The sequence below is a fragment of the Mirounga leonina genome, unplaced genomic scaffold (genome assembly GCF_011800145.1).
Source record: "Mirounga leonina isolate KUSES-001 unplaced genomic scaffold, KU_Mleo_1.0 Mir_154, whole genome shotgun sequence".
Lineage (NCBI taxonomy): Eukaryota > Metazoa > Chordata > Mammalia > Carnivora > Phocidae > Mirounga > Mirounga leonina.
Window position 1 is genome coordinate 48128836 of NW_023270389.1, and position 26327 is coordinate 48155162.

Genomic DNA, 26327 nt, shown 5'->3' on the forward strand with positions numbered 1-26327 from the left:
CCACGAGCTATTAAAGAGATTTCAAGTTCTTCCGAATGAGGAGCTCTCTAAGGGCATCATCACAATATAACATATTAATGCGAGCTATTTGTCCTACTACACGTAAATTTTTACTTGTTAATTGGGAAATTCTCTGACACATCGTTCTCAATGTTAAACTATTAACTTCAGAAAAAAAAATATAACCTCAGAAGAATGTTCCTGCATACATTTCCTTTCTGGTTTTTCTCCAAGTGTTCTACTCACCCAGATACATGCTAGAAATAAGGTGGTAAATACGTCAAATACATTAGCAACTTTAGTCTGAAATGTTTAAAGTTAAAGTTTATTTGTATTCTTTGTAGGAATATCAATAAAAGACCTCAAACGTATCTATATCTGTACATGTACAAGAACCATCAAAAATTATTCACAGAACAAAAATAAATCTTCTTTAGAACAAACCCAGGTAATGAAATGCAGCTATGGATCTCACGTATGGAACAATCTAAGTGCTACCAGCACAAAAATATGGCTTTAAAAATAAAATAAAATCTTGGGTTTTGTTTTTCTAAGGTGTACTTCTCTTTCTTGAAATAAAAAATAAATTATTTAGAGCTATCATTGTAAAATAGTCATGTGTATTAACACATTCTTATTAAGGCCCTGGAGATGAAAAACAGAATCAAATTTAGAAGGTAAATTCCTCACAGGTGTGACTCAGGTTAGCATGCTGCTGTCTGCTTGGGTTAATTTTAATGTCACAAGGAAATATCTAAGCACCTTTACTAAAAATTTAACCTTTACTATTTATTTCTACCTTTCTGCAGGATAGTGGTCATTGAGTCAATTAGTATTTTAACCTTTTGGTGAACTGGGAACTGAAATTTCTCCCTTGAGAGTTTAGAAATGACATAAAGACAATATTTATACATGAACATTTGAACCCCTCCCACAGATGACGGAGGCGCCTAAAACACAGCTTCTGTGGACATCTTTCTCAACAAGAGATAAATCTGGTTTTAGGTCCCAAACGAAAACACTTCCCAGTGGAACATGAGGGCATCTGAATGAAAAGGAAGAGAGGAGTAGGAAATGAAAATGCAGGCTGAGACATGGGCAGAACGACCACTTTGCTTTCCTGGGGTGGCTTGCTGTCATTGCCAGGTCCCGCTGGCTTGGTTTCTCAAACACCTGAGGATTAACTGACCAGGAACCAAAGCTCCTTCTTTCTGGAACCTACTCTCAGATCAGTGATATTCAGCTTTCTTTCTATGACCCTCATGGTATCAGTGACGATATCTAGGATTCTTGAGACAATGTCAGACCAAATCAACTTCAAGTCACTTTAACTTATATATACATATAACACATATGGTACATACATTTTAAAGAGGAACGGACCACAGTCATAACATCTAACAAATGAGAGCACAAAACCTAAAAAGCTCAAGGAAGTCTGGGAATCACTGTTCTGTAAGATGGACCAACATTCAGAAAAAAGAAGCCCTAGGAATTGTGTGTTTTGTGTGGCTGTGCACGTGCTGTCTCCAGAGATGGCCTTTCCACTTATCTGTGCATATTAAGATCAGGCAAAGGATATAAATCCTGTTTCCTCGAACCTTTGGGCTACTGAGACGGCTGCTGTCCCCTTTCGGATCATGTATCTTCCTCGCATTCTCTCTCTCCTCATAAGATATTTATTCTGTCTCATGCAAATTTCATCACTTTTTTCTTTCCTAAACTCAAGAGAATTCATAACTGGGTCATGACAACAAGGGAATGCTTCTAGAACTAATAACCATCACTCGAACATGGAAAGAGATTCTATTTAAAAATTAACACCCCAACATATATCTTGCTTTTAAAAGACTAGTAAAATAGGTTCTTCCAATTGACAGATTGATAAGAACAAAGTATCCCAAATTCTTGGCTCTCAGGTAATGGGTGGGAAGGCGAAGATTTACTGTTGGGGCAAGCAGGCGATTTCACACGTGACTTGAGAAGGGAAAGGGGACTGGAGAGGGCAGGCCCTTTTGGTTTCCACAGTCCGTGCGAGAAGGCGGCCCCCGTGGGTGTAGCTGACAGCACGCTGAGGTGGTGGTATGGCCTCAGGAGCTGCTGGGCCAGGCCCAGGGACCAGTCTAGTCTGGTGTCCAGCCTCGGCTCCCGGTCACACGGGACTTAGGGAATCCCAAAGGGGGTTCCTTCCCCAAGTTCAGCCCCACAACCAGCCTTCTCAGGAACTCCAAACTGGAGCTGACTAGAACTCAATCCAGGTGGAAGGCAAAGCAAATACTAATGCAAACTCACTCGATGGCCACGGTCTTGCCCTGGGACGTCCGGAGAAGAACTGCTCCCTACCTGGGGCACCTCTGAGGGCACAGTGAGAGCCAGGGGCCAAAAGAACCACAGCTCCAAGAACAAAGGCTGAGGTCGACAAAGATCTGGAAAGCTCTACTTTTAAAGTCCAGCAAATTCTCAAGGTCATACAGCAGTTGGAGACAGAAACTCTTGCTCTTTCTTTCACTGTCTAACACCATCACAGGGAAAGGTCTTGGAGCAGACCAGAGAAAGCGACTTGTCACCATCTACAAACTGAGTGAAGACAACAAACAGCGAAGACAGCATGATGAGCTCATTTTACCAGTGTCCTCACGAACGGGCTGCCCTGGACCCCGATGGCACCTCCGTGAGGGTGCCTGGGACACGGTGGGCGCTCAAGTTTCTGTTCTAGTTACCTGGATGCCATCTCCTAGGTCTTGGCTTATGTTGTAGAGACTCGGGGAACGCGAGGACCTGGTGGAAATGTCACTCTTTCTTCTGCTTCGGCCCAGAAAGCCTGTCGCTCCAGTGATATAAAAAGGGAGTACGGAAGCCCTTTCCTAAATTCCTAAATCCCACCCATGTTGTCCTTGTCAATGGCCAAGCCTGGCAGTCAGCTTAGACGAGCGCTTCGCAAGCACTTCCCCTGAACCCCAAATGCCAGTGGACCGTGGCCCGGCTGCAGCCCGCAATGTGGCTGATGTGTGGCTGAAGGAGGAGCGCGGCCACGGCGATCTTAACCCACCTGCCTCGCCTTGACCAGGCCCTCCTCCTGCTGAACATCCGGATGGAGTTATCTGGGCTGAAGAAAAGCCGAACTAAGCAATACCTCCATAAAAATTACCAGCGGTTTGCTGCAGTCTTCTATACTTAAAAAATCTTTCAGAGTAAGTTCTACAGATGACAGCTTCTCTAAAGAAATACTCAGAAAAATGTTTGGATAGGAACAGGCTCAAAGGATCATCGAAAATTTCACATCTGGCAACAAATCTGAACTTCTAGCTGACTTCTGATTTTTTTTTTTTTTTAACTCTTTTCTCTTTATTCAAGATAACCTGATAAGAGAGGGCTGCATCATGTTTCCAAACATTTTGGGCATTAAATCTTCTGGAGCAGGCAGCCCTCTAAGGGGCTCCCACAATGCCTCCAAGCTGGAGGCAGCCATCAATAGGTTTTTTTGCGTCTCCCCTAAACCCCCAATATAGGTAAGCTGATCGGCCCTCTGTAATCCATAACCAGCACTTCGAGCTTCCAAACCTCAATGCAAGACATCCCCCGAGTTACATACTTAAGGCCACTGAGACTGACTCTTCTTTTACCAGGCTTTCTGCGGCACAATGGAAGGCTTTACAAAGAACAGATTAAACGTGACTGGAGCTGAGAACAGCTCTAAATGAGAACACCTATGTTTACATCCCCCCCCCCCCCCAGCCAACACAGGGCACACCTTCAGAATTAGTAAAGTTGTTTTCCTAGTAAAGTGATTTTGACCGCAGTGTGCCCTAAGTTTCGAGGGAGGAGGTAAGAATTTGTAAAACAACTACCAGGGGTCAAGAAATGAACCAAGTGCCCAAAATCCGAGGGCATGAAAACCGTAGATCAGATAAGTAGGAGGAATAGCCCTGATTTACAGCTCTGACCGGCAGAGACGAGAAGATTATGAACAGAAATGTTTTAAAAGGTGGGTTGGGGCTGTTGGGAGGTTGCTGAGATGCAAGGTCCAACACAGAGATCCAACTGGGAGAGGGCAGGGCTCAAGAGGTCCAAGCGAAAGCCGGGGGGTGCCTCGAGAGGGAGGCTATTCACAGATGTCGAGGCTGGGCCTCACCCAGCAGAGGACCCGATAAATGTCCTCCTGTTTCCTTATAATGCTCTCTTCGGTAGAAACACTCACTCCGTGCATAGGGCTCCCTCGGGTCTTTGTTTTTTCCCTCTCCCTTTTTCCTTTTCTTTTTTAAAAATTTCCTTAAAGTTTATAATTTAAAATAAACATCCTTAACTTATTTGAGAAATGTTGTTGCTTTCTCAGGATAAAGAGCTGCTTAGATCTTGTTTAAAGAGATTCAAAACCCTTTTAACGTTATATCTGACAGCAGAGAAGGCATGAACTTTTCCTATTTGTGCAGTTTTATGTACATATGTGTGAGTATATATGTATATATATATTTGTATATATAATGTCTGTTTTAACACATAACATTCCATACTTCTGATAATCAAGTTTGCATTCAAGTTGACATTTCACACCTCTGGAAAAAAGGAAGTAAATTAGCTTCCATGACTGTTTCTGTCCTACAATAAAGCCAAGGATGACAGTTGGTGAAATGGAGTGATTATTGCCAAATCTATGAAGAACATGGGAGTAATGACTGGAACGCATGGTCCTTGCACTTTTAGTTTTCTTCGTTTCTAAGCAGAATCGTGACTTCTGGATTTCCTTTCTAAATTTTAGTGAGGGAATTAGAAGAAGAAGCCATTTCAAAGCTAAAGACTGAGATAAAATTACCCTGCCCAGAGATTTACTAGTACAATGGATAAAATCTTTATCCCAAACAAAAATTGTAAGTTACAAATAGAAAAGTTGTTTTTTTTTTTTAATAGGAAATATTCAGAGATTCCTGCTAATGGTATGGTTAGCCCTTTTCTGTGTGGAAGAAAGGGTGTTTATTTTGGATGGCTTATGGACAGCATATTTGAACAACCTCTCCAGGGGAGAGTGAACCCTGTTGGTGAAGACTGCTCCCACCAGGGGTTTGGAAAGGGCAGTGGGTGTGTGGAGATGAAGATGGTATGCAGAGACACAAATATTTATAGTTCTGTAAACTCTAAAGAGGAAAAAGAACACCCTTTATTACAACTGGGGTTAAAAAAAGCCCCCTATCTAAAATGGAAAATTCCCATCTGCTCTAGACAGAAGGAAATGAACATCAACAGGAGTTCAATAGAAACCACTCCTAAAGTCCAGTTTTGATGCAACAGCTCTTATCTGTGTCTTCTGAAACAGTGTATCCCTAAATCACATTAGCTGTCCATTCAGAACCAGTCTTGGTTGATCAATGGGATCGATTGTTTTGGTTGGTTCTTGGTATTTGCATGTTCTCCTAAAGGACAAGGGGGCCAGAGTGGGGTTTTTAGACTGGCAGATGAATCCCTGAAAAATTCATTCTGACGATGTCCTATTGCACTCCACGTGCTTCTATCCGATAGACACTTGGTCTCTACCTACCGAGCCCGCGGACTCATCTCTCACTCACATGTCGTTCCTACTTTTTCCTCCTCTAACAACCGCAGTGCTCTCAACAAGAGGAAAACAATAATAAAAATAGTAATAATTAAAAAGGTAATCTACATTATTCACTTCCTTTTGGTATATTACAGTGGTATTTTCTGTACATGGCCCAGAACTAAGTTCCCTATGTACATAGAGACATGGGGGGAAAGCATCGACCTTGGAAGTCTTAGCCTTATGCCCTGAAAGACAAGGTTCCTTTCTTCATTTGAGAGTGTCTCGCCACTCTGCTGTTCGGAAGTAGCAACATTCTGTAAACCTGGGGGAGTCGGGGAGAGGGCTGGGGCCAGGAGAGCGGGGACATTTCCTTCTGTCTCCTCCCACAGTCTGTGTGGTCACAAAGGCCGTCAGCAGCTGCTGTTTTTGAATTCACCATTCTCCGTGATGGAAAGCTTGGTGGGGTTGGTGGGGGAGATGCCATTGCGGACCTGCATGCTGTACCGCTCCTTCACTTGCGTCAGCGCGCTCATCAGTCTGGTGTTGGCCGAATCCAGGGACACGATCCGCTTTTCCTGCAACACACCAACCGGGGCTTTATTCAGGCCACGTGCAGGAAACCACACGGTAATGCTCCACTGAATGACTGTTCTAATGCCTTCTATCAAACAGCGGTACGCATGATGCTTCCCAGACAAATGGAACGTCTCTGCCTCTTTCTGCACCCTACTCAGGTTCGGCTTCCCCTGAGCCCAGTGCGTCTGTGTTTCTTTTCTCTCTCTTTTTTCCTTTCAGCACAGCAGGACTGGTTATTAATAATCCCTTGGGACGCTAGGATGATGTGAACAAGACACCAGGTGTTACTTCAGACTGTGCAACAGGGCTGTCAAGCTGCCTTACGGTATTAAGTGCTTTGGGTCAAAATTAAAACATAGAAATCAGGTGGTAAAGAAAGAAGCACCAGAGGTTTCATTTCACAGAGGAGAAGTGCATGTGCTCTGCGGGTTCTTGGCCCCTCAAGAGGGCACATCAGTCACATTTGGAGAGAATTCACATTGTGCTCAAAATTAAAACAATACATGGTGGCAGTTTCTAGTCACCAACAAAGTGAGGATGCAACAGCAAGAGGGGAAAAAGCAGCCAGAAGCTCAGACCAAGGGGTCATTTGAATATGGGAAGGGAGATGTGGCCGAAGGGGGATGCCAGAAACATAACACATGAAAACAAACAGAGAACACAAGCTTCTCGACTCATTCCAGCTCAGAGTTACTCCAGGAAAGCTACCCAATAACGAGATTGCTTTCATTTTCCTTTTGAGTCTCTGGGGAAAAAAAAAATGCCTTAGGACCAATATTTTGGAACCAAAGATTGTTGAATACACACACATGGAAAAAAAAAGACAAAAAACAACAAAACAAAAAACCAAGAGAGAAAAAAGGGCCACCCCGACCCCGTCAAAATATGGCAATCTAAAGGGGAGTAGGCTCATCTAAGAAAAAAAATCATCCCGTCAAAATATTATCAGTCTCACAAGGATTAGGAGAGAATCCCTAATCTTAGTTTCAGTAGGTAGGGAGATCATTCCAGAACCTTTCCAACATGAAGTTGTCACTTTTCAGAAAAGAGGCTAACGCTGAAAGGGGTGGTCTTCACTTATGTCCATGAAATTAAAAAGAAAAAAAAACATGTGAGGAACAAGCCCGAAAGCCAAAAGCAGCTTTCCTCCCCTGGAGTGTCTGAATTTACCCCGGGAAAAGCGTGGTAAGGCGGGTCACGAGGAGGTGCAGAGAGGGCAGGAAGGGCTGAGGGTTGGATGCTGCTCCTCGCTAGCGGGCAGCAGCCCCCCAGGGCCATGTCAGGGTGCTCCCAGCAACACGCCCCTAGGACGGGGCTAAGGGAGGACCACTGCCCTCCACTGCCCTGGGGGATGCTGGAGGCAAAAGCATTACGGACAACAGCATCAAGTAATGCTGCCCTTTAATCTCCTACTTTGGGGATGGGTCAGGGCAGCAGGGCTAGGGGTTTCAAAAGTATGAAAAAAGACCCTTGTTACTGGCATTAAAAAAATGTTCTCCTTTTCTCTGATGGAGGTCTCAGGTGGTAAGATACATAAAATCAGCATTATTTGGTAAGCATTCATCTAGTATAAGATGCTTTTTATTTTGGGAAAGTAACTCATTTTGAGGGTAGGCAAAACTCAATGAAAGAAAGATCTGTGAGGCTTAAAAAAATAGTAATTAAAAAAAATCATAGCCAATGGAGTTTATTGGGATAACAAGTCTAGATCTTTAAAAAGCCAGCAGGTAAGGACTGGTCAGTGGTTACCAGGAAACAAGGAGTGGGGGGCCAAATACGATGGTTCCCCCTCTGGTTAAGAATGGTCTCTGAAAAGAGTAACTGTTAATATCCTGAAATGATTAAAAAAGAAATTTCAGTATTAGGATAAATAAGGCCCCAATAAGAAGGAAAGTAGGATTCTTCAGGTTTAACCCCACCCCCCTAAAATTTTTTTAGGCATTTGTAAAAAGTTATTTGATTCTTAAAGGGTCAAAAAGAAGGCTAAGAATGATTGCAATTATTTATTTCCTACAAGAGTAACAGCTGAAGCCAAATAATCCCCCTGCTGAACAGCTGAAAGTTTCCAAGTGGACAAATCCCCTTTTGTAATTCCCCCCACTGCCAACGTCTCAAAATAAAACAAAAAGTAAAAGAAAAATCATCAAATAGGGACTTTTGAAAGTCAAGGTCAGTTGGCAAAAGATGCTCTGACATTTTGATTCTGCTTGGGTTGACAGGCAAAGCAATCCACGCCTGACAGGAAGGCTTTCCAGGGTGGTTGCTGTAGGAGCTGGAATGGGTAGGAGGCCGGTGTCCTGGGCCAGGGCTGGGACTGCTCAGCTACAGAACGGACCGGGTTTACTTGCCTGTTTGAATAATCTCATCTCCATTTATGACCTGTAATTTAACACAGCGGAGATATCACTTGCAACAGTAACTAGGCAGCTGCTTGCTTCTCAGAGGAGGAAGCCCTTCTCTGTTCTCCATCTGAGTCACATGGAGAGATCCTGGGGGGGTGAAAGTGGCACAGTCCCTGGTCTGATGCTTCAGAAATGGTCCCCTTAGTTCCATCACCAGGATCCCCATGGCCGTGCTACAAGGTCCAAGACAGCTGGTTCTGGCCTGGCCAGTGTAATGCTCATCGTCCTGCAGTGTAGTTAGAAGGTGGCTGACCCAGGCCAGGCCTCACGGCATAAAGTCCAGGAGATGGACAGGCTGACCTCGGCGACAAGCCTTGCCCAGAGGGGCGCAGGACTGCTGGCACAGATGAAAACCAGTTCACTGGGCACCAGGCCTTCAGTGCTTTGGGAAATGCTGGGCTCAGCTCGAATATAAGGAAAGCAAACCGTCTTCATAGGAGAAATATTTTCCACTACCAGTGGCACCAAGGAAGATGCCAGGGACCTAAAAGGATGGGCTACCTCACTGGGAAGTTTTCACCCCGAACATGTGTGCGTTCTATTAAATGAGCCAGAAGGACTGCTCTGCTCCATCAGACACTTAGGATATAAGATTGATCCCGACAAAGGACAGGCTCTGATGTAAAAAGTCATTCATTACAAAGGCTGCCCCAAGAGTTCAAAGTCTTTTGCTATAGTAAGACTTGAATGTACCAGTAAGACAACAGCTGGAATTGGAGGTCATAATTCTTTTTTTAAATTAGCTTTAGTGTTTATGATTTGTGCTATACACCGTACACTGTTTTTCAAAATGTGGTCCAGTGAATTCTCCACGTATTCTTCAGGGATCCCTGGTGGGCCTCTGGTAGAAAGCTTACTGTACAGTAATGCCCGTGTCTGACAAGGTAATTTACTATATTTAGCCAACCTCAGTGTGATTTCATCCCTGAGCTGAAAGTGGTCCTTGCTGGTGGTGCTGAGTACGAGCAGTTGGAAAGTGACCTATGGAAGGTCCCTCTGGTTTGACCAAAATCGTCCACGGAATCAAAGCATTTGAAAACCACTGCCTTGAGGAACGGACCCAAAATATCTAGTTTAGCCAGACCACAAGCTGACTGACGCTAACTAATGCTCTGAGGATCACATTTCACCCGTCCCTGAACAGCAACACCCTCCTCCTGGTTAACTGACAGATGGTCCTTACTTTCCAGAGCTTTTGAGGCCTGATAGATCCTACTCCCTTCCTTGTGTTCACCGTCCATGCCTGACTCCAGCATCACACCCAGTCACCTGGCCCTCAATGTCAAAAGAGGGGACGGGAGGGGCGCCTGGGTGGCTCAGTCGGTTAAGCGGCTGCCTTCGGCTCAGGTCATGATCCCAGGGTCCTGGGATCGAGCCCCGCATCGGGCTCCCTGCTCGGCGGAGAGCCTGCCTCTCGCTCTCCCTCTGTCTGCCGCTCTGCCTACTTGTGCTATCTCTGTTAAATAAATAAAAATCTTAAAAAAAAAAAAAAAATAGGGGACGGGAGCGGGTAGAAACGGCCAGAAGCTAATGAGGCTGTCCTGCGGGCAGCTGAGAAGAGGGAAATGTTCTGTGCCCAGAGCCACCACTGTGACACACCCAAGCTTCCTCTGCTCAGGACTGACCCAGTTTTAGACCAGCTGGAATTATGAAAATGGTCCGTTTTATCTCGGCAGAACCAAAATCTCTCCTGGTGTGATTATTAATAGGACTCTTCCTGCACCCTTTTGTCACACTGAAAACCTACCAGTGAAAACTTATTAACAGTGGTTTTCCTGACTAAACTGCTTTCTGTATCCAGGTGGTTTCTCTGAAGGCTCAGGGATGAATTTTTTATAGTATGTATGGCAAGATGGCCTTGTGTCCACTACCCCTCCCTCACCCACCTTGGGGACACCCAGAAAGGTTTAAAAAAAGGACCAAGTCAGATAATTACAGCAGACCTTTCTTCTGATTCTTATGAGGTCCAAATATCCAGAAACCACAGAGTCCAAAATATTCCAGGAGCTACGCTGACGAGAGTGTCACAGCTCACACTGGCCTACAAGTTGGGTGTGTCTGTGGAGCATCGGGCCCAGGAAGCCTCCTTCCATGACTCTGCTTTCAGCCTCCCTCCCAACTCCTTTGAAAAATAAACCCCACCCCACATTAACCCTGTCAGGAAACCAGATAGGGGGTGTTAAGTGCATGCTTAATAATGCCAGGGGCTCCGACACAGAGGTGCAGAGAAGGTCCCCGATAAAGTCCTTGCTCCCATTTTTATTCCATAGCTTGGGGATATGATAAGGTCTTTAAAGGTGAGAAATGCAAACCCGTGTGGGTTGGGTGTCTCTAGGAAGGGGACATGTTCGGTGGCTAGACCAGCCACTATCAAAACCGCACCTGCCTTTTGTTATTTATTTCGCTCTAAGAAATACAACCATATTTTGCAATGATAAAATGAAACCAAATCAGCAATGTTTCCTGCCTCCTGGATTGGCTCTGATCACTGATGTGCCCTGTGAGGTGCTCTTGGCAGTCATCATGCCATCAGTGTCGTAGGGATACGCTACAGCGAGCAGAGGCCCAGGTTCTGATTTCATCAAGACTAAGAGGCTCTCTAAGCACAGTGCCAACAAAGGAGAGCAGCCAAGCAAATCCCAAGCATCACTGCCAAACCCTGCACCGAAAGAACAGCAAGGAAAGGTACCTGCCACAACCCTGTCTTTCCCCTACAGTTCTACTCGTCTGTGGGGCTAGAGGTCGATGGCACAGTGGACGTGACTAACAAGACCGTGAACATCACAGCCAAGCGATGGGCAGTGGAGGTCACAAGCCAGACACATGCGGTGTACTTTTCACAGTTACCCCCTTAGAGAATGCCCTCCTTTCCATAAGGAAAGAAGGAAACCCCATCATGCATTAGGTTGAGATTTGTCCAGCAACTGCTCTAAGCACGCTAATACTTTGCTGGGTTAACAGACTTGTCACCAGTCAAAGGAAGGAAAAGTAATACAGGTCACATAGAAACTCTTTTAATCTTCAAAAGGTAATGCTGATAACTTCCCAATGACCCATTTTTGCAGTACATGCCTTGGGCACTTCCTGTCGGAAGTCAGGAAATTTAACAGTCATTATAAACAAGTACCTTCTACTAGATTCAAGGCCTGCTCACCTGTGCATCGATTATTTTTTGCTTTGCATCAATAACTGCTTGCATCTCAGCATGATCCTTCTTCAGTTCCTCTTCCACAGCCATCAGCCTAGAACGTGGCAGCAAGAGACATCCAGAACGTATGTCAAAGAGAGGCCAGCTGACGTAGGGGACAAGAAACCCAAACTCGGCAGAGTCCAGATTTCCACCCCTCCCCCACGAGAGGTTCGTGATCCTGCTTGCTTTCTTCTCTCCCACCTTGGAAGTAGCCATCCAGGGCTGACCTCTCTGTTGGTGACCAGATCCCGTGTATTTTCATCTCCTCTGGGACAGGGTCCCCAGAATCACTTCCTCCCTCTCCTCTGTCAGATCCTTCCCCCGGCACAGCTTAGTTCATCGCAAACTAGCAAACCACCCAGAAAAAAAACAAATGACCCCCCTCTCATTCCCAAGTTCCCCAGGGACAGCCGTCCCTCTCTCCCTGCACGGCTGAGTTTCTCAGAGGGGGCTACACTTAGTCAGCCTACTTTCTCTCTCGGGCGCCACTCGCATCTTAACCCACAGACGTTCGACTCCATGGAACGGCTCCAAGACTGCTAATTCCCTCCATACTTCTGAAACGACAAAGCTTTTCTGTCTTCATTTTGCTTGACCCCTCGGTAGCATCCGACAGGAGTGAAGCACAGTGGTTCTGAGCCTGGGCTCCGGAGCCTGACTCCCTGGCTTCAAGTCCTGGCTGCCCCACTAAGTGACCTCGGGCAGGTGACTTCATGGCTTTGGAGCCTGTTTCTTGATTTATAAAATGAGAATAACGCCTGCCTCAGAGGTTGGCATTAAACACATCTTTATGGACAGATTAAACCAATTTGTAAAGTGCTTAACAAAAGTGCCTGGCCCAGGGTGAGTGCTATGTAAGTGTGTGGTAAACCTGATCCCTCCCAGAGACTCCCTGGACATCTCGGCACTCTCTCTCTCTCTCAGTTCTCTGGCCCTGAAGAGATCCAGTGGTGCTGCCCTTCCAGGTCTCAAGACTCATGAAGATCTAAGTGACTCCTGGACATTGAATACTAAGACCTTTCAAGTGAGTCGCTACATTTTCATTTTTTCTGATTATTACGATGAAAGAAAAACCTACCATCTCTGTCTTCAAAGGAAGGGTAGGAAGGTCTCCCATTTAGAAAATGTTAAGAGATATGGCCATGCATCACATCCGTATGAAGTACCACAGAGCATATGCAGAACTGAAGTGGCTTTTGCTGCCATGACTTAAGGATTCTTTGGATCATCTGCCGATCTCTTTGTGCCCCTAACTGGCCCACACCCCCCAGTGGCTGAAGGTCTGACCTGCTGATGATGCTCTTCATCTGGCTGTCCTTCTCCTCCTGCTGCCTGCGCAAGCGCTCCTCGCTGTCCTCCAGCCTGGCCTTGTACTCCAGCAGCAGCTTCTGCATCTGCTGTTCCTGCACCAGCAAGCGGCGTTCATATTCCTCCAGCCGCCGGCTGGACACGCGCAGGCGCTCCTTCAGCTTCGTGATTTCCTGCTCATACTAGAGCATAAGACAGGCATCAAAGACAAGGGGCGGGGGGAACTGGAGTTACGTTGGTTTTCGAAATCAAGGTGTTTGGATGCTGTCTGAGCTGCCATTCCACGTGCTCCTAATATTCTTAAAAATGATCAAAAGGCATAAATGGTAAAGGAGCTCTGTCCTATCTCCCCTTAAAATCACATTTTTAATCTGAACTTGGCATTTCGAATCTATATGTTATGTATCTCTTTCCACATTAACTACCAGTTGCTGCAAGCTACATCCAATCTGTATCAAATGGGGGCAGGGAAAAAAAAAGATCAAGTACTTAGAAGCCTGATAAATCACTTAAAATAAGCCCAAAGCCAGTTGTCTACCAGAGAAAAGATTTGTGTTATCATCAGCTGTACTAGAGGCTCTCTGACACATCCTGGCTCATCAGACTCTCATTCCTTCATTCTACTAGAATCAGCCCTTTAGAGAACAAGCGAATTTTCTATACTGTTACGCTACTAACTCAATAAATAGAATCTGATGGCAAAGTAAGCTATTGCTGCTTTCTCCCCAACTATACAAGGGCAAAATATTCAGGTCACAAGCACTAAGCAAAAGGCCCACATATTCTCCAGGGCTGATTAATACTGCCTCTTGGCCCCTTTTCATGATGTGGTTCATCGGCTCAATTTGGTTCCGCTGGCTGGGACATATATGTCTGTTTTCTCACTAAAGCTTTATATAAATATATATAAACTAAAGCTTTATATAACAAATTCTCACTAAAGCTTTAGAGAATCCCAGCCCTTTCTCGTACTGACAGTGCAGTAGCTGAGATGTCAGTACATTGGAATGTCACATTTCTAGGTGAGGCGAGAAGCATAAGCTTTCTTGCATATGGTCTACTTAAATTCATTAGTAATTCAGGATAAATCTGTATGGTAAAATGCAAACTATTTTCACAGAATATCCCATTTAATTGACAATCAGGCAGTTAGCTTCTGCTTACCCACCATCATGATCCTAAAGTACATTCTTTATCCAGAAGGTCAAAGATGACAATTTTCACGACAGTTTAAAAAGGCAGACTGCATCAATAAGCATATTTTAGGATCATGCTGCTAAGTAAGCAGGACTAGCTGTGTGGTTGTGATTAAGTGAGAGACTGCCATACACGCTGTCAAGCCTCTTATTGATAACCCTTTCTCTCCATGTCAACTTTTCTTTAAAACAAAACAGAAATAGATAATACCTGTTTAAAAATCAATATAGAGCTAGAAGTTCTTTAACCAGTAAAGGCAAAAAGGCAAAAAAAAAAAAAAAAGACAAAATCATTAAACAAGATCTGGGAAAGAAGTCTAGTCCAAGGATAATTTTGGTCTTGGTTGAAGACTAACAACCAGTTTATAGAAACAATATTCCCCTTCAATGACTGGAAATGAATAGCAGAATGTCTCCAAATTAAGATAACTTACGTGAAAAGAAAATTAATCCTCCCACCCCAGCGTAATAGACATTTTCTGCATATTTTCGCACAGAGACACTGCTGACTTGTTATATACAGATGTGTATATGCTGGATAATGTAAGAGGTGGAGTTGAAACCGGGGAGGGGAAGAGATCATGTTGGCTAGACTACCCTTCTGGTGGCCTATCCCTGTGGGCGCAAGAAGTTAACAAAGACAGGCTAGTTCTACCTTCTCAGCATGCTTGGATTCATCTTGATTTTGCTCAGTCTCTTCCACATCCTCTTCATACTGCCCATTGTTCAGCACCCAGGCTGCTGTCCTCTCTACTGGGGACATTGTGGCAGAGTCCACAGGGGACTGCACCTGCATCAGAAACACTTATTAGCATCTCCCCAAACAGCTCACTAGTTTGGTTTCTCAAACAGAGTTATTCTTGGAGGACAAAACTGTGACCTAATAAATACTCTCAGTTCTAAGTAATATTTTATTAAAGACAGGGCTGGGGGTGAGGAATGAGAATATCTACTTGCATAAGAATTAACTATTCTGAATAGAAATTCCTATGCATCACAACCAAGAAAAGAAAGCCAAGGCCTTAAAATTGTTCATTAGTCCAGTGGTCCAACTACCAGTGAAATTTCAATGATGGTAAGAACGAGAGAAAAGACCTGACCTGTTGGTTGACTGCTCAGCTGAGGAAATGGCTGTGTAACCCAGAGACGATCGGGAACCAATAAACTGATTAATGCTAAACTCACAGGGTACCCATTTATTTATCAGAATGCCAAGTCCATAATTTTCACATTAATCATTTAGACAAAGAGAAAAAAACAAGTGATACTGCTCATTTTTACAGAGTGCTGACTTCTTGATGGATGAAGACCACTCAGAAGTCTATATTTTATTTTATTTTAAAGATTTTATTTATTTATTTGACAGAGAGACAGCAAGAGAGGGAGCACAAGCAGGGGGAGTGGGAGAGGGAGAAGCAGGCCTCCCGCTGAGAAGGGAGCCCGATGTGGGGCTCGATCCCAGTACCCTGAGCCGAAGGCAGACGCTTAACAACTGAGCCACCCAGGCGCCCCAGAAGTTTATATTTTAGACCAGTTTCTTGATGAATACAGGATCAAAACAATAGATATTGGATTAGTTTAAGGGATATTTCGATCCAGTTAGGATAGCCAGATAAATTGTCCTTTTCCAATATTAATATACAGAGTGATAAGGATTCTGGCCTTAAGTAGCAACCCTGGGGCGCCTGGGTGGCTCAGTCGGTTGAGTGTCTGACTTTAGCTCAGGTCATGATCTCTGGGTTCTGGGACAGAGTCCCACATTGGGCTCTTTGCTCAGCAGGAAGTCTGTTTCTCTCTCTGCTCCTCCCCCGGCCCATGCTCGCTCGCTCTCACTCTCTCTCTCAAATAAATAAATAAAATCTTAAAAAAAAAAAAAAAAAAAGTAGCAACCCTGCCACTTAAACTATCCCTTAATCTCTTCAATACTCTTTTCTTAATCTACTGATTAGGGATATCACCACCATCACCGACACCACCTATCCTGATACAGAGAGTTGAAGGGACGGAATAAGATAATGTATATGAAAGTCCTTTGGAAACTACAGAGCTTGGATGTTACCATATTTATGTTTAGAAAACTGGAATTGGATATTACAATTTATATTAAGCTATTGAACATTAAAGTTTTCTCTACAAATGATGCTAGAAATATAAAACACATTATTTTTCTCTGGTGTGCTTGCGAGAGAGAGAGAACGAGAGAGGCTGGGAGGGAAAGAAAGAGAGAACACAGCATTGTATGTGAGTTAGCCTATTTATTTATTTATTTTAAAAGATTTTATTTATTTGACAGAGAGAGAGTGCGAGAGCGAGCGAGAGTGCACATGCATGAGCAGGGGGATCGGCAGGCACTGAGCCCAAGGCAGACGCTTCACTGAGCTACCCAGCTGCCCCTGAGTTAGCCGTTTTAGAATTAAAATAGATTTCTATTTTGAGGACCAACACTGTGTAATCTCATAATTGGAGGGAATTTTCTCTCCCATGCAAAGCTATCTACCTTAAGATTATCTTTATGTCATTCTGAAATAGAATCCAGTTATTATAGATAGCTATTTTAAAAGAAGGGTTTTTTTTTGATGACTTTGCAATTTAGAAAGACTAGATGAAAAATACTGGTTGGGAGAAACTCTACAAAATACACATACACAAGTCATAGGAGGGTCGTTCTTAAAGGTGTGAAGCAGAACCTGGTTTGACTGATTTGCAAACAGATTACTGATATGTATCAATAAAAAGTGGCATCACGCCTGAGGCACAAGCAAAGCAATTGTTAATGGACTTCTAGAAGTTCCTCCTTTAAAGCCATTTTCTCCACTGTGTCAAGAAACATAAACATGTCTTAAATGTCAAGATCTTCAGTTTTTAAAAGTCTATTTCCATCTCCACTCTGGTATCTAGGTATGTTGTATACTTCATTCATTTGTGTATCACTTTATTATTTTTGTCATAACCACATCATCACTGATATATTACTTATCCCTTTAAAACAACTTTTTCCTGTCAGCGGAGTCCTTATGCTAAGCAATAACATCAGTACAATCATGAGTTTGAGGTTATATATATATATATTATAAATATATTTTAATATTAATAGTTACATATTTTTCTAACACGTGTTAAAATAATGACGTGATTAATTAAATAAACATCTTGTATACTTAAATAATTTTGAGTATCAAACTTTGGAAACACTGGCCTATAGGACAGAGTATCATCTATAAAGGAAGGTAATAATTATCCACATCAGAAGTTACTATGAGGAACAAATGAGTTAGCATGTAAAAGCATTTTGGAAATGGCAAGGTACTTCACACACACACACACACACACACACACACACACACACACACGTTCACCCCCTACTGGATTCTAAAAGCAGAGCACAAAAAATTGTTTCAGCATTGGCAGAGAAAAATAGTTTTACAAGAGGTTTAGGTTTTTATTTGATATATGTACACCTGAAAGACAAAAGAATGTGATTCTGAGTTTCAAAAAATTAATAGGAAGCCACTATTTAAAGGAGACAAACCCTTTTTAAATTTTATAATCTTACCACGTTAGCACACAGGGCACAGAAAAGCTGCTTTTCTATGAAACCAGGATTTTCTATTATTCAATAGTGGTTTGAGATAAAGCAGGTATTAAAACTAGTAACAACTTTACTGTTTGGAATTTATTACTTCAAGGCAGCTAATTCAATAGCTTTCTGCTTTATACAGTTATGCGTGAATGGACTTTCTTTCCCTGTGATTTGTCATGGGGTAGCTATTTATTGAGTGCCTATAAATGCACCGCACACTAAAGATATCCCTAAAACACACTAAGAAGAGATCTTAGCCCCTAAAAGCATATTAAAACAACAGCGACGACTCCTTAGCACAATCTAGGCTTTGACTGTTAAGTGAGAAGCTGTAAAAACAAGAGTTGGTTCATTCCACTGGTGATGGTGGTAGTTACCGTATCTTCAGAAGGACTAACAATGTCCAATGAATGATAAGAGATTGTGTGATGGAACGGGACATTTGGGTCTATTCCTATTTTATTGGTCGAATCTGATTTTCAACCACTTCCTAATATATCCGAGCATTCTGCATGGCATATCGTAGGAGGTCATTAACTTTGAAAAAAATATTAACTATTCCTTGTATTCATGGCAAAACCTTTACAACATCATAAAGAACAGAAAAGTAATATTGAACAAATAAAAAATAGTTAAAATAGAGGGGTTTTTTTGTTTCTTTATTTAGAAAACTATATACTGTCTCTTCCTTTTTTTTTCCTATTGGTTTTATGTGTGCTGGTCTTATTTCCCAATTAGATGGTCAATCCTTGATGCATGGCACCATATTATACAGTTTATTTTTGAATGGTAGCAATGTAATTGCACAATATATGCTCAATAAAATATTCATTTATTAATACTCTGGCTCTCTTTAGAATTTATTACTAAACTATACTGTATTACTAAGAGAAAGATACTGTATGTTTTTCCTCTAATCCTTTGGAAGTGCATCAAAGGCTTTTCTTCAATGATTGCTCCATCTCCTTTACAAGCTAGCAAAGATAGCAAAATTTGTTATCTCTAGTTTTCATTAGTAGTAGTTATTTAGTTATTATTTAGGCATTATTACAGATAGGAAACTTTCTTATCTCTGGTTTAGAGTCAAAGAGATTGGGAAAAGAGGTTGGGCAAGGGCTTCAAATCCCATTTTGCTTAGCTATAGCCTTAGGAAGAGTATTTATATCCACTGGCTTTCAACGGTGGATCATTAAAGAAAAGGAAGGATAAAAAGACAAAAAGAAAAGCAGGAGGAATTCCTACTAGGAATATCTCTGCTTTGAGATAAAGCCGTCTAGGGTTTCTCTGGGAAAAATACTAATGCTTTAGGGCAAAAGGGCCTGAGACAGCAGTTTCTCGGATCCTGTCATCAGCCAAAGCCTGGCTACGCTGAGGACAATGGAGAACAGGCCAGTCCCCCTTACGTGCTAGTATTTACTAGCTATAAATAAGGCTTGTTGGTTTCAGCTTCTCCAAATCTGAAACAGTCTGGTTCTCATAGTGAAGAGCACTTCTGCTGTCAACACCAAGAGAGGGCTGACTAAAGTCAACTCTGAGGGTCCCTGAAGAGGCTGGTTAGGAGATGGTTCAACACATCCCCACGTGATAGAGGCAGCATCCTTCCAACAGGACTGTTAAATTTGAATTTTTTATGTTAAAAGCCTCTTCAAATGTGAATTTTTAAGGTTCCATAACATGCTATACCTGAAAACATACACTGTCAGTACAGTCTATTATACACAGATAGTACATGATACATGAAAAACAAAATGGAGGAAAATGAGGGGGAAAAAATCCAAATAAAGGCTGAAAAGGGTAAAAAAATTTGAAGGCAGTATCCTGAAAAAAAAAAAAAAAAAAAAAAGACAAAACAAAACAAAACAAAAAACCCCTCTCTTTCCTATAGATTGTTTCACCAGGAGTTTATTTCCTTCCTACTCAGTATGTATATGAAGACCAAAGCCAGTAATGCCGCCAACAATGGGCACTCCTTTGTGCTAAGATACAGATGGAATTTGCAAGGGACAAAGCCACCGATAATTAGAGACGCCTACAGAACAATCCCCACAAAGAAATCCTCTAGTTTTGGGGAGAGAAGAATTCCCCAACACAATTTGCAATTACAATATGCAAAGGAATTTGCCAAAAATGTGCTGATTATATAGAAATTCAGAGACTTCATGGGAGTGAGAGGAGAAAAGCAAGAAACCAGAAGATAAGGAATAAAAAATAACAACATAAGTTTGAAAGAATAAACCATCTGCATAGAAAAAGCCCATGTAGAGAAACCAGAAACTTGAGCAATAAAAAACCCGTGATTTATGCTTGAACTGCTGTGATGGCGGCATTACCAGCAAAAGCATAAACAAAGATGAATACATAAAGCTGTACTAGGCCGTCTCACTCTGTGCCTCCCTTTGCACCAATGTAACAAAGACATACCCCAATTCATTGATGGCTTGTGGCACAAAACACTTTTAAATTGGTTGTTTGTAGACTGTACGCATTTCCTGCCTCCCGTCTCTCCAGACGGCCTTCTATTCACCCACAGAAACATGCACTAACTGCTTGTATGATGGGTGCTAGATTTTCCTACACCTAAATATTATAATGACAATTGGTTCCAGATGGTCCCACAGAAGGCTGTGTAATTTGTAATATTTATAAACCATCAGTCTGAGTCTCGGGCCCTGGGAACTGAGGACTACATGATACAGGGGAATGGGTTAGCATTCCTCTTTTCTGTCCAGGGCTGGGCCCGAGTCAGCTTTTTGAAAAGCAGGTTGGAGGGCCCTTTCCGCTGTCCTGTCCCTCTCTGCCAATACGATATTCTTCTCTACTCCCTATCCCATCCTCAGGGACCCCATGCTACAAACCCCCCCACCAGCAGATGTCTGCCTCCACACAGTACTTCATCTCTGAAATTACTTATCTTTCCTTTCTCCTCTCAGTAAACACTTTGATTCTCTTAAAGTAGTTGATCTCAACTAGAAGCTAGCATAAAAGCATCGTGTGGAAATGATCATGATAAGGTGTGAATGACCGCCTTCTGACAAATTAAATATATTGATATAATAGGACATACATATGAAAGATATGGGTATGCATAAGCATTTTCATTATATGTAATCTTCTTTCCTTTTCTTTAAATGAAAAAGCTTATTAAATCAAAAATGAATTGGGGGAGTGCCCGGGTGGCTCAATGGGTTAAGTGGCCAACTCTTGGTTTAGGCTCAGATCATGGTGTTGGGGTCCTGGGACTGAGCCCTGTGCTGTGCTCTGTGCTCAGCGGGGAGTCTACTCAAGGATTCTCCCTCTCCTTCTCCCCCCACTCATGCTCACTCTCTCTAAAACAAATAAATCTTTAAAAAATCAAATGAATTTGGGAAATATAAACAAAATGAAAATGAAAAATTTAAGACTGAAGGAATTTCTCTGGAAATTTCTCCAGAAAGAATGACCAACTAGGAGGTTCTGCTCAGGAAGTCGGCTGCGGGAATCCGCTTAAGTTAGTCGTGCTTTTCATCTCTTCCTCTACTTCTGCATCCCAGGATTCTGTCAGTGTGCTAATTGTTTTTAAAACAATAACTATCAAACTAGGGGCAAGGCCCCTGATTACAGCAGAATGGAAGCAGAAGCAGCCAAATCAGTAAATGCCTTACCTATAAAAAAAGCCAAATATATTAAAAAGATACACTGGGGTTTTATTGCAGTCTCCTCTGACCAGTAGTTTTGCTGACAAAGGGATCTGTCATAGAACTCTTTCAATCACAAAGCTCCCTATTACTTATAAAGTATGATTAGGTTTCAAAAAAAGGTCAGCAAATACAAAGGAGAAAAATCTTTTTTTTTTTTTTTTTTTAAGATTTTATTTATTTATTTGACAGAGAGAGACACAGCGAGAGAGGGAATACAAGCAGGGGGAGTGGGAGAGGGAGAAGCAGGCTTCCCGCCGAGCAGGGAGCCCGATGCGGGGCTTGATCCCAGGACCTGGAATCATGACCTGAACCGAAGGCAGACGCTCAACGACTGAGCCACCCAGGCGCCCCAGGAGAAAAATCTTTTTTAGATGAAAGATATTAATGTATACATATACATATACGTGTTTTGCTCAGGTTATTAGTTTGTTCCCAAAAGCAAAATATGTATTGGTGCCTCAAAATGTAGTATGTAGGGAAGTCATGAATAATTAAATTCTTGGGAAAACTTTTTATGTGTCAAGAAGAAAAGTCCGGAAATCGTAAGATTGGGTGTGACACTAGCTGGCTTACCAATGCAAATAGAAGGGATTTGTAAATGGTTAGTGTACCTGTCAACCACCTGTGTTTCTATCCTGTTCCCTCTCTCCTTTACCTTGCTTTTAGAGGTGTTCAGTTGTTTATTTTTCTAGTCATTTCCAGGAAAAGGCACATGAGACTTGTTATGTCCAGAGGGAGGTGGGGGATGGAGTAGAGAGCAGTTACATTAAATGCTTGGCTCAGAATGCCAAAGTTTATTCTGGAAACTTAAGGGAAAAAAAAAAAATTAAGGAGGATTAATGTCCAGATTCCCCAAATATATTCTAGTTGATCTGGCCTATAGGTTTCATAGTTCATGTGTTCTAATTATTCATTCAACCCTGACCTGTTCTCAGTGCAAACCCAGGTAGCAGCTCAGCTGCTTGGAGAGAAGGAAAAGCCCTCTGCGCGGCTGTCAGTCTCCTGAGGGGAATGAGTCAAGCTACGTGCTGCTGCCTCACCTCGCCAGAAGCCTCCCGGACTTTTCACTTCCTCTTTCCATTTCAAAGTTGCAGAAACTATTTTTCAGTGGAAATGCTGCTGGCAATTGGATTTCCTAATGATTTCTATACAAAGAACCAGGGAGACAGCTGGACCAGTGGAAGCCAGACCCCTAGAGCCCTCGCCCCTACCTGCTGTGTCTGTTGTCTCTGGATCGCTCTCACTTTGGGCACGGGGCTCTCTCTAGATGAGGAGGACTGCTGCCGGGACCGGCTCCCGTTCTGCAGAGGTTCGGCCACCAGCGCCGCAGACGCCACCGACATGCTCCCCGTGCTCCGTAAGGAAGCGCTGTGCGGCAGGGACGGCGGGGCTTTGGCTCGGGCACCTAACCCAGCCTGGTCCATCTTCCGGATGGGGGCCTGCCCGGTACTACTCTGCCGTGGCAGAGCAAGAGGTATGTGTCTGTCCGGCACAGTGCGCCGCCTCGAGAAATCCTCGCTCTGGGTGCTGCGTTTGGTGAAGTCTTCCATGCTGCTATTGCTGGGCCCGCTGAGTTTGAAATCTTCGCTGTTACTTTGGCTTCTGGAACTGGCAGTGCTTAGATTCTCCAAACTGGAATCCACAGAGGCCTTTGGCATTGCTGGAATTGGGTTATTGAGGTGATAGACAGGGTTCTGGAATGACAAGGGCTGGAGGCTGCCTGGCTGGTTCAAGGCTGGGTGCAGGGGCCTTCTCACTTGGGGTGCACTCTGGGGGGTGCTCTGGGTTTCCCGCAGTTGTTTGATGCTGGCCACCTGGGTGATGGAAAGCTGGCTTCCAGTTAAGCGCATAGGCACATCAAGCATGACAGATGCATGCTCCACTTGAGCAGCGTGAGGGTCCTGAAGGTCCATGAGGGAGATGCTCCGACCGTTAGGAAGGCTACTTTCCTTTTCATCCTTTTCAGAGTAAGTCATGCTCTGGGAGGAGGTTTGCTGAACTAGCAATAATGTTTTCCCTCTGAAATAGCTATCTGTGTTGTCCTGGCTTGGAGATTTTAGCTTATGCAAATCACTGTGGAAAAAGAGGACCCTTAATTACTCTGGAGGCAAATTCAAAATAGTTAAGATTTCTCAATCCAAGGCATATGAACATTTCTGAAGGCTCCAGGCCCAATGTGGATACTTATGTTGGTTTCTAAACTCAGATTTCATCATTACAATTCTTAAAAATCCACATTTTTAGTTTTTCTCCGAAGGTGGGGAATGACACTGTGTATACCACTCCACCATTGTCTTTGATTTTTACTAGAATTCCAGTCATTTCCTAGTTAGGTTTTAAACCCTCCCGAGGTATTCCAATTCATAGTTAATTGGTTCTGTCTAAATCTTCAAGAGGAGGGAGCAGCGCTGTGTGTACAACCAAAGGGTGCCTGCTAAAGGCCCAAGTCTTGCCAATCCAGAAAAGAGGGTCAGTCTAAGCATCAACATTGCATCTACCTATCCAGCTGACACAGTTAAAATGACATTAACTGAGGTTCTCTAGATTTTTGAGTGCTACAATATATGAAAATATAAATTTAATCTTCCCCCATTAAGGTGGACTTAAGGTGCTCGCTTCGGCAGCACATATACTAAAAAAAGGTGGACTTAGGTTTTTTTTTATGTTTGTTGAATATAACTCTACAATATCATTCTAGAAAATAAGTATCCTAGATCTTGTGTATTATTATGATAAACAACTGGATTATCTCAGGCCAGATGATTCTTTCCAATTGATGACTTTCAGGTTGTAAATTCAACAAATAAGTTAAATAGATTTCTGCCAAATCTCTAAGCATTATTTCTCTCTGAGACAACAGTTTCAATTCTCTCTTTCATACCTGTCAGTGGGGTCTTCAAATATTTTCTGCAGCCCAGAGGAGAGGCTTCCACTGACATTTGGACTGGAGTTATGCTCAGTGAAGCGTCTCAGTTGCTGTTGTATTGGTGTAGGATTAGTCAGAGACTTGGTAATATCAGCAAGAACTCGAGGCAGAGGTCCCAATTTTGCCACGGTCGCCTGTAGGAAGGAATTTTCACCCTAATTGGATAATAAGCATTGCGACATCCACCAAGGATTGTTTTTGGGACAACGGTGCCCATTGATGGAGGGGTGTAGGTTGGAGGGAAGGGTAGGTGTTTGCATATGGGAGTGGCAGGTTCATAATGCATTGTTATGGAGCAGCAGAACCATGGCGTCGAGATGAATGGAGGAGGCGAAACAAGGTGCAGCAGACATCGAGGAAAGAAAGGAAATAGAAATTAGGATTATGCAAATAAAAATTAAAAGACATGCTCAAAACAACCAAACTATTGCCATTCCAACTAAAATAGGCATGCAAAGCAAACTAAATCTTTGGGAGGCTAGTAGATCAAGGTGGGGGTGGGTGGGTAGGGGAAGAACCAAACACCTTCTAACCAAAGGACTTCAAGACCAGAGGATTGGCTAGTGTGATGGAACTTCCAAAGAAAAGGCATCGTGTGAGAAAAGAAATGCATGCCAACGTACAAGAAGGTGTTGCATTCAGGGGTCTGGAGCACTGCAGGGCACACAGTTGATATTGCCATCCACTATCCCATTTACTTTTGGGAACTCTGACCTATTGTCAAGACAATCTTTTTTTAAGCAGCAATATCAGGTAAACTCTCTCTATGGGATGTGTCTAAGATTCACCCTGGTTCCCAGGACCAAACACCGATGAAAAAGGAGAAGGCATGTTTACTTAGCAAAGCCTGTTAAAAAGGCCTTGACCCTAAATCAACCAGGTCTATTCCACAAAATTACTGTATCCGCATCCCACTGATGTGGTTACTTGACAAAGAGTCACTTTTTAGTATTGGCTTTATCCATCTCAATCATTTTCTTCTTTGGGGAATTCTTATCCTCATGGAGTCTTACGCGACTCCTCAACTCTAGGACAGCTTTACACGGCTGCTTCTGGGTCTCCTGTGTCTTCTCCAAAACTGAGACTCTTCAACTCTGCTCAGATGGGTAGAGTGGCTGGTCAAATGCCACCCAAAGAATAGCCTTTACTTGCTCAACTTTCCTGAGCCATGATTCATATTCAAGGAATTTATCCTCAGTACAGCTGCAACTCAAAGTCTAGCTAGCATTTCTACAAGTGAAGAAGGGGTTCTCAAGAATACAAAACAGTTTATTATTTTACAAATGGTAGGACACCCTACCATTTACATTGCCTCAGGAAAGTGGTCTTTACTAATAAGTCTTACTCCCCCCATTTTATTGGTACAACATTGTTAAGGATAATAGGAAAATGGAGGAAAACAAATACATTCTTATCACAAAAAAAAACCCTTTGTCTTTTGAAGTTATTCTAACATTCCACCACACCTATTTATGAAGTACCTGTAGCAAACAAAAACATCAATAAATAATTATTGTGATAAACCTAGCTAAAGTCTAAGACTACTTTCCATTACAAATTCTATTTCTCTTTGAAAAATTCCAGAAGGAAGAAAATGATTGGCATGGTATATATTTAGTTATAAATATGTAATTCTTAGCTTATACTCAGAAAATAAATGATTAAAAGTATTTTGTTTTTTAAATTCATATCTGTAGAGAAAGAAAACATCAGAATTTTCAGATCCCATGTAACTCAGTAGTACTAATAGTTATATTGAACCCTCTGACTTGCATAATAAAAGAGTCTCGTGAGTAAAACTAATTAAACACAATAATCTCAGCATTTTTCTAAGTCCACAGTTTTGTTAGAATTATTAATAAGAGGTTTCATCACCTCATCCTGCTATACATGAATAAATCTGCACTTAGCAATGTTTGATGTTAGTTTCTAGGGAAGTTTT

The 26327-nt window shown here is 42.7% G+C and overlaps 1 protein-coding gene across 4 annotated transcripts in view; it reads right to left on the reverse strand.

Moving 5' to 3' along the window:
• Window positions 1–2239: 2239 nt before the first annotated feature.
• RASAL2 (RAS protein activator like 2) overlaps window positions 2240–26327 on the reverse strand; it is a 365020-nt gene continuing 340932 nt past the window's right edge. For 2 of the 4 annotated variants that reach the window (XM_035010715.1, XM_035010713.1), the window contains exons 13-18: window positions 24341–24519; window positions 22671–23532; window positions 14858–14992; window positions 12986–13188; window positions 11663–11750; window positions 2240–6105 (exon numbers count right to left, since the gene is read on the reverse strand). In XM_035010715.1, the coding sequence (XP_034866606.1) occupies window positions 5941–6105; window positions 11663–11750; window positions 12986–13188; window positions 14858–14992; window positions 22671–23532; window positions 24341–24519 (1632 nt within the window). In that variant the 3' untranslated portion in view covers window positions 2240–5940. Of the gene's footprint in view, window positions 6106–11662; window positions 11751–12985; window positions 13189–14857; window positions 14993–22670; window positions 23533–24340; window positions 24541–26327 lie in introns of all 4 variants that reach the window. The other 2 variants (XM_035010714.1, XM_035010712.1) reach the window with 1 other exon arrangement.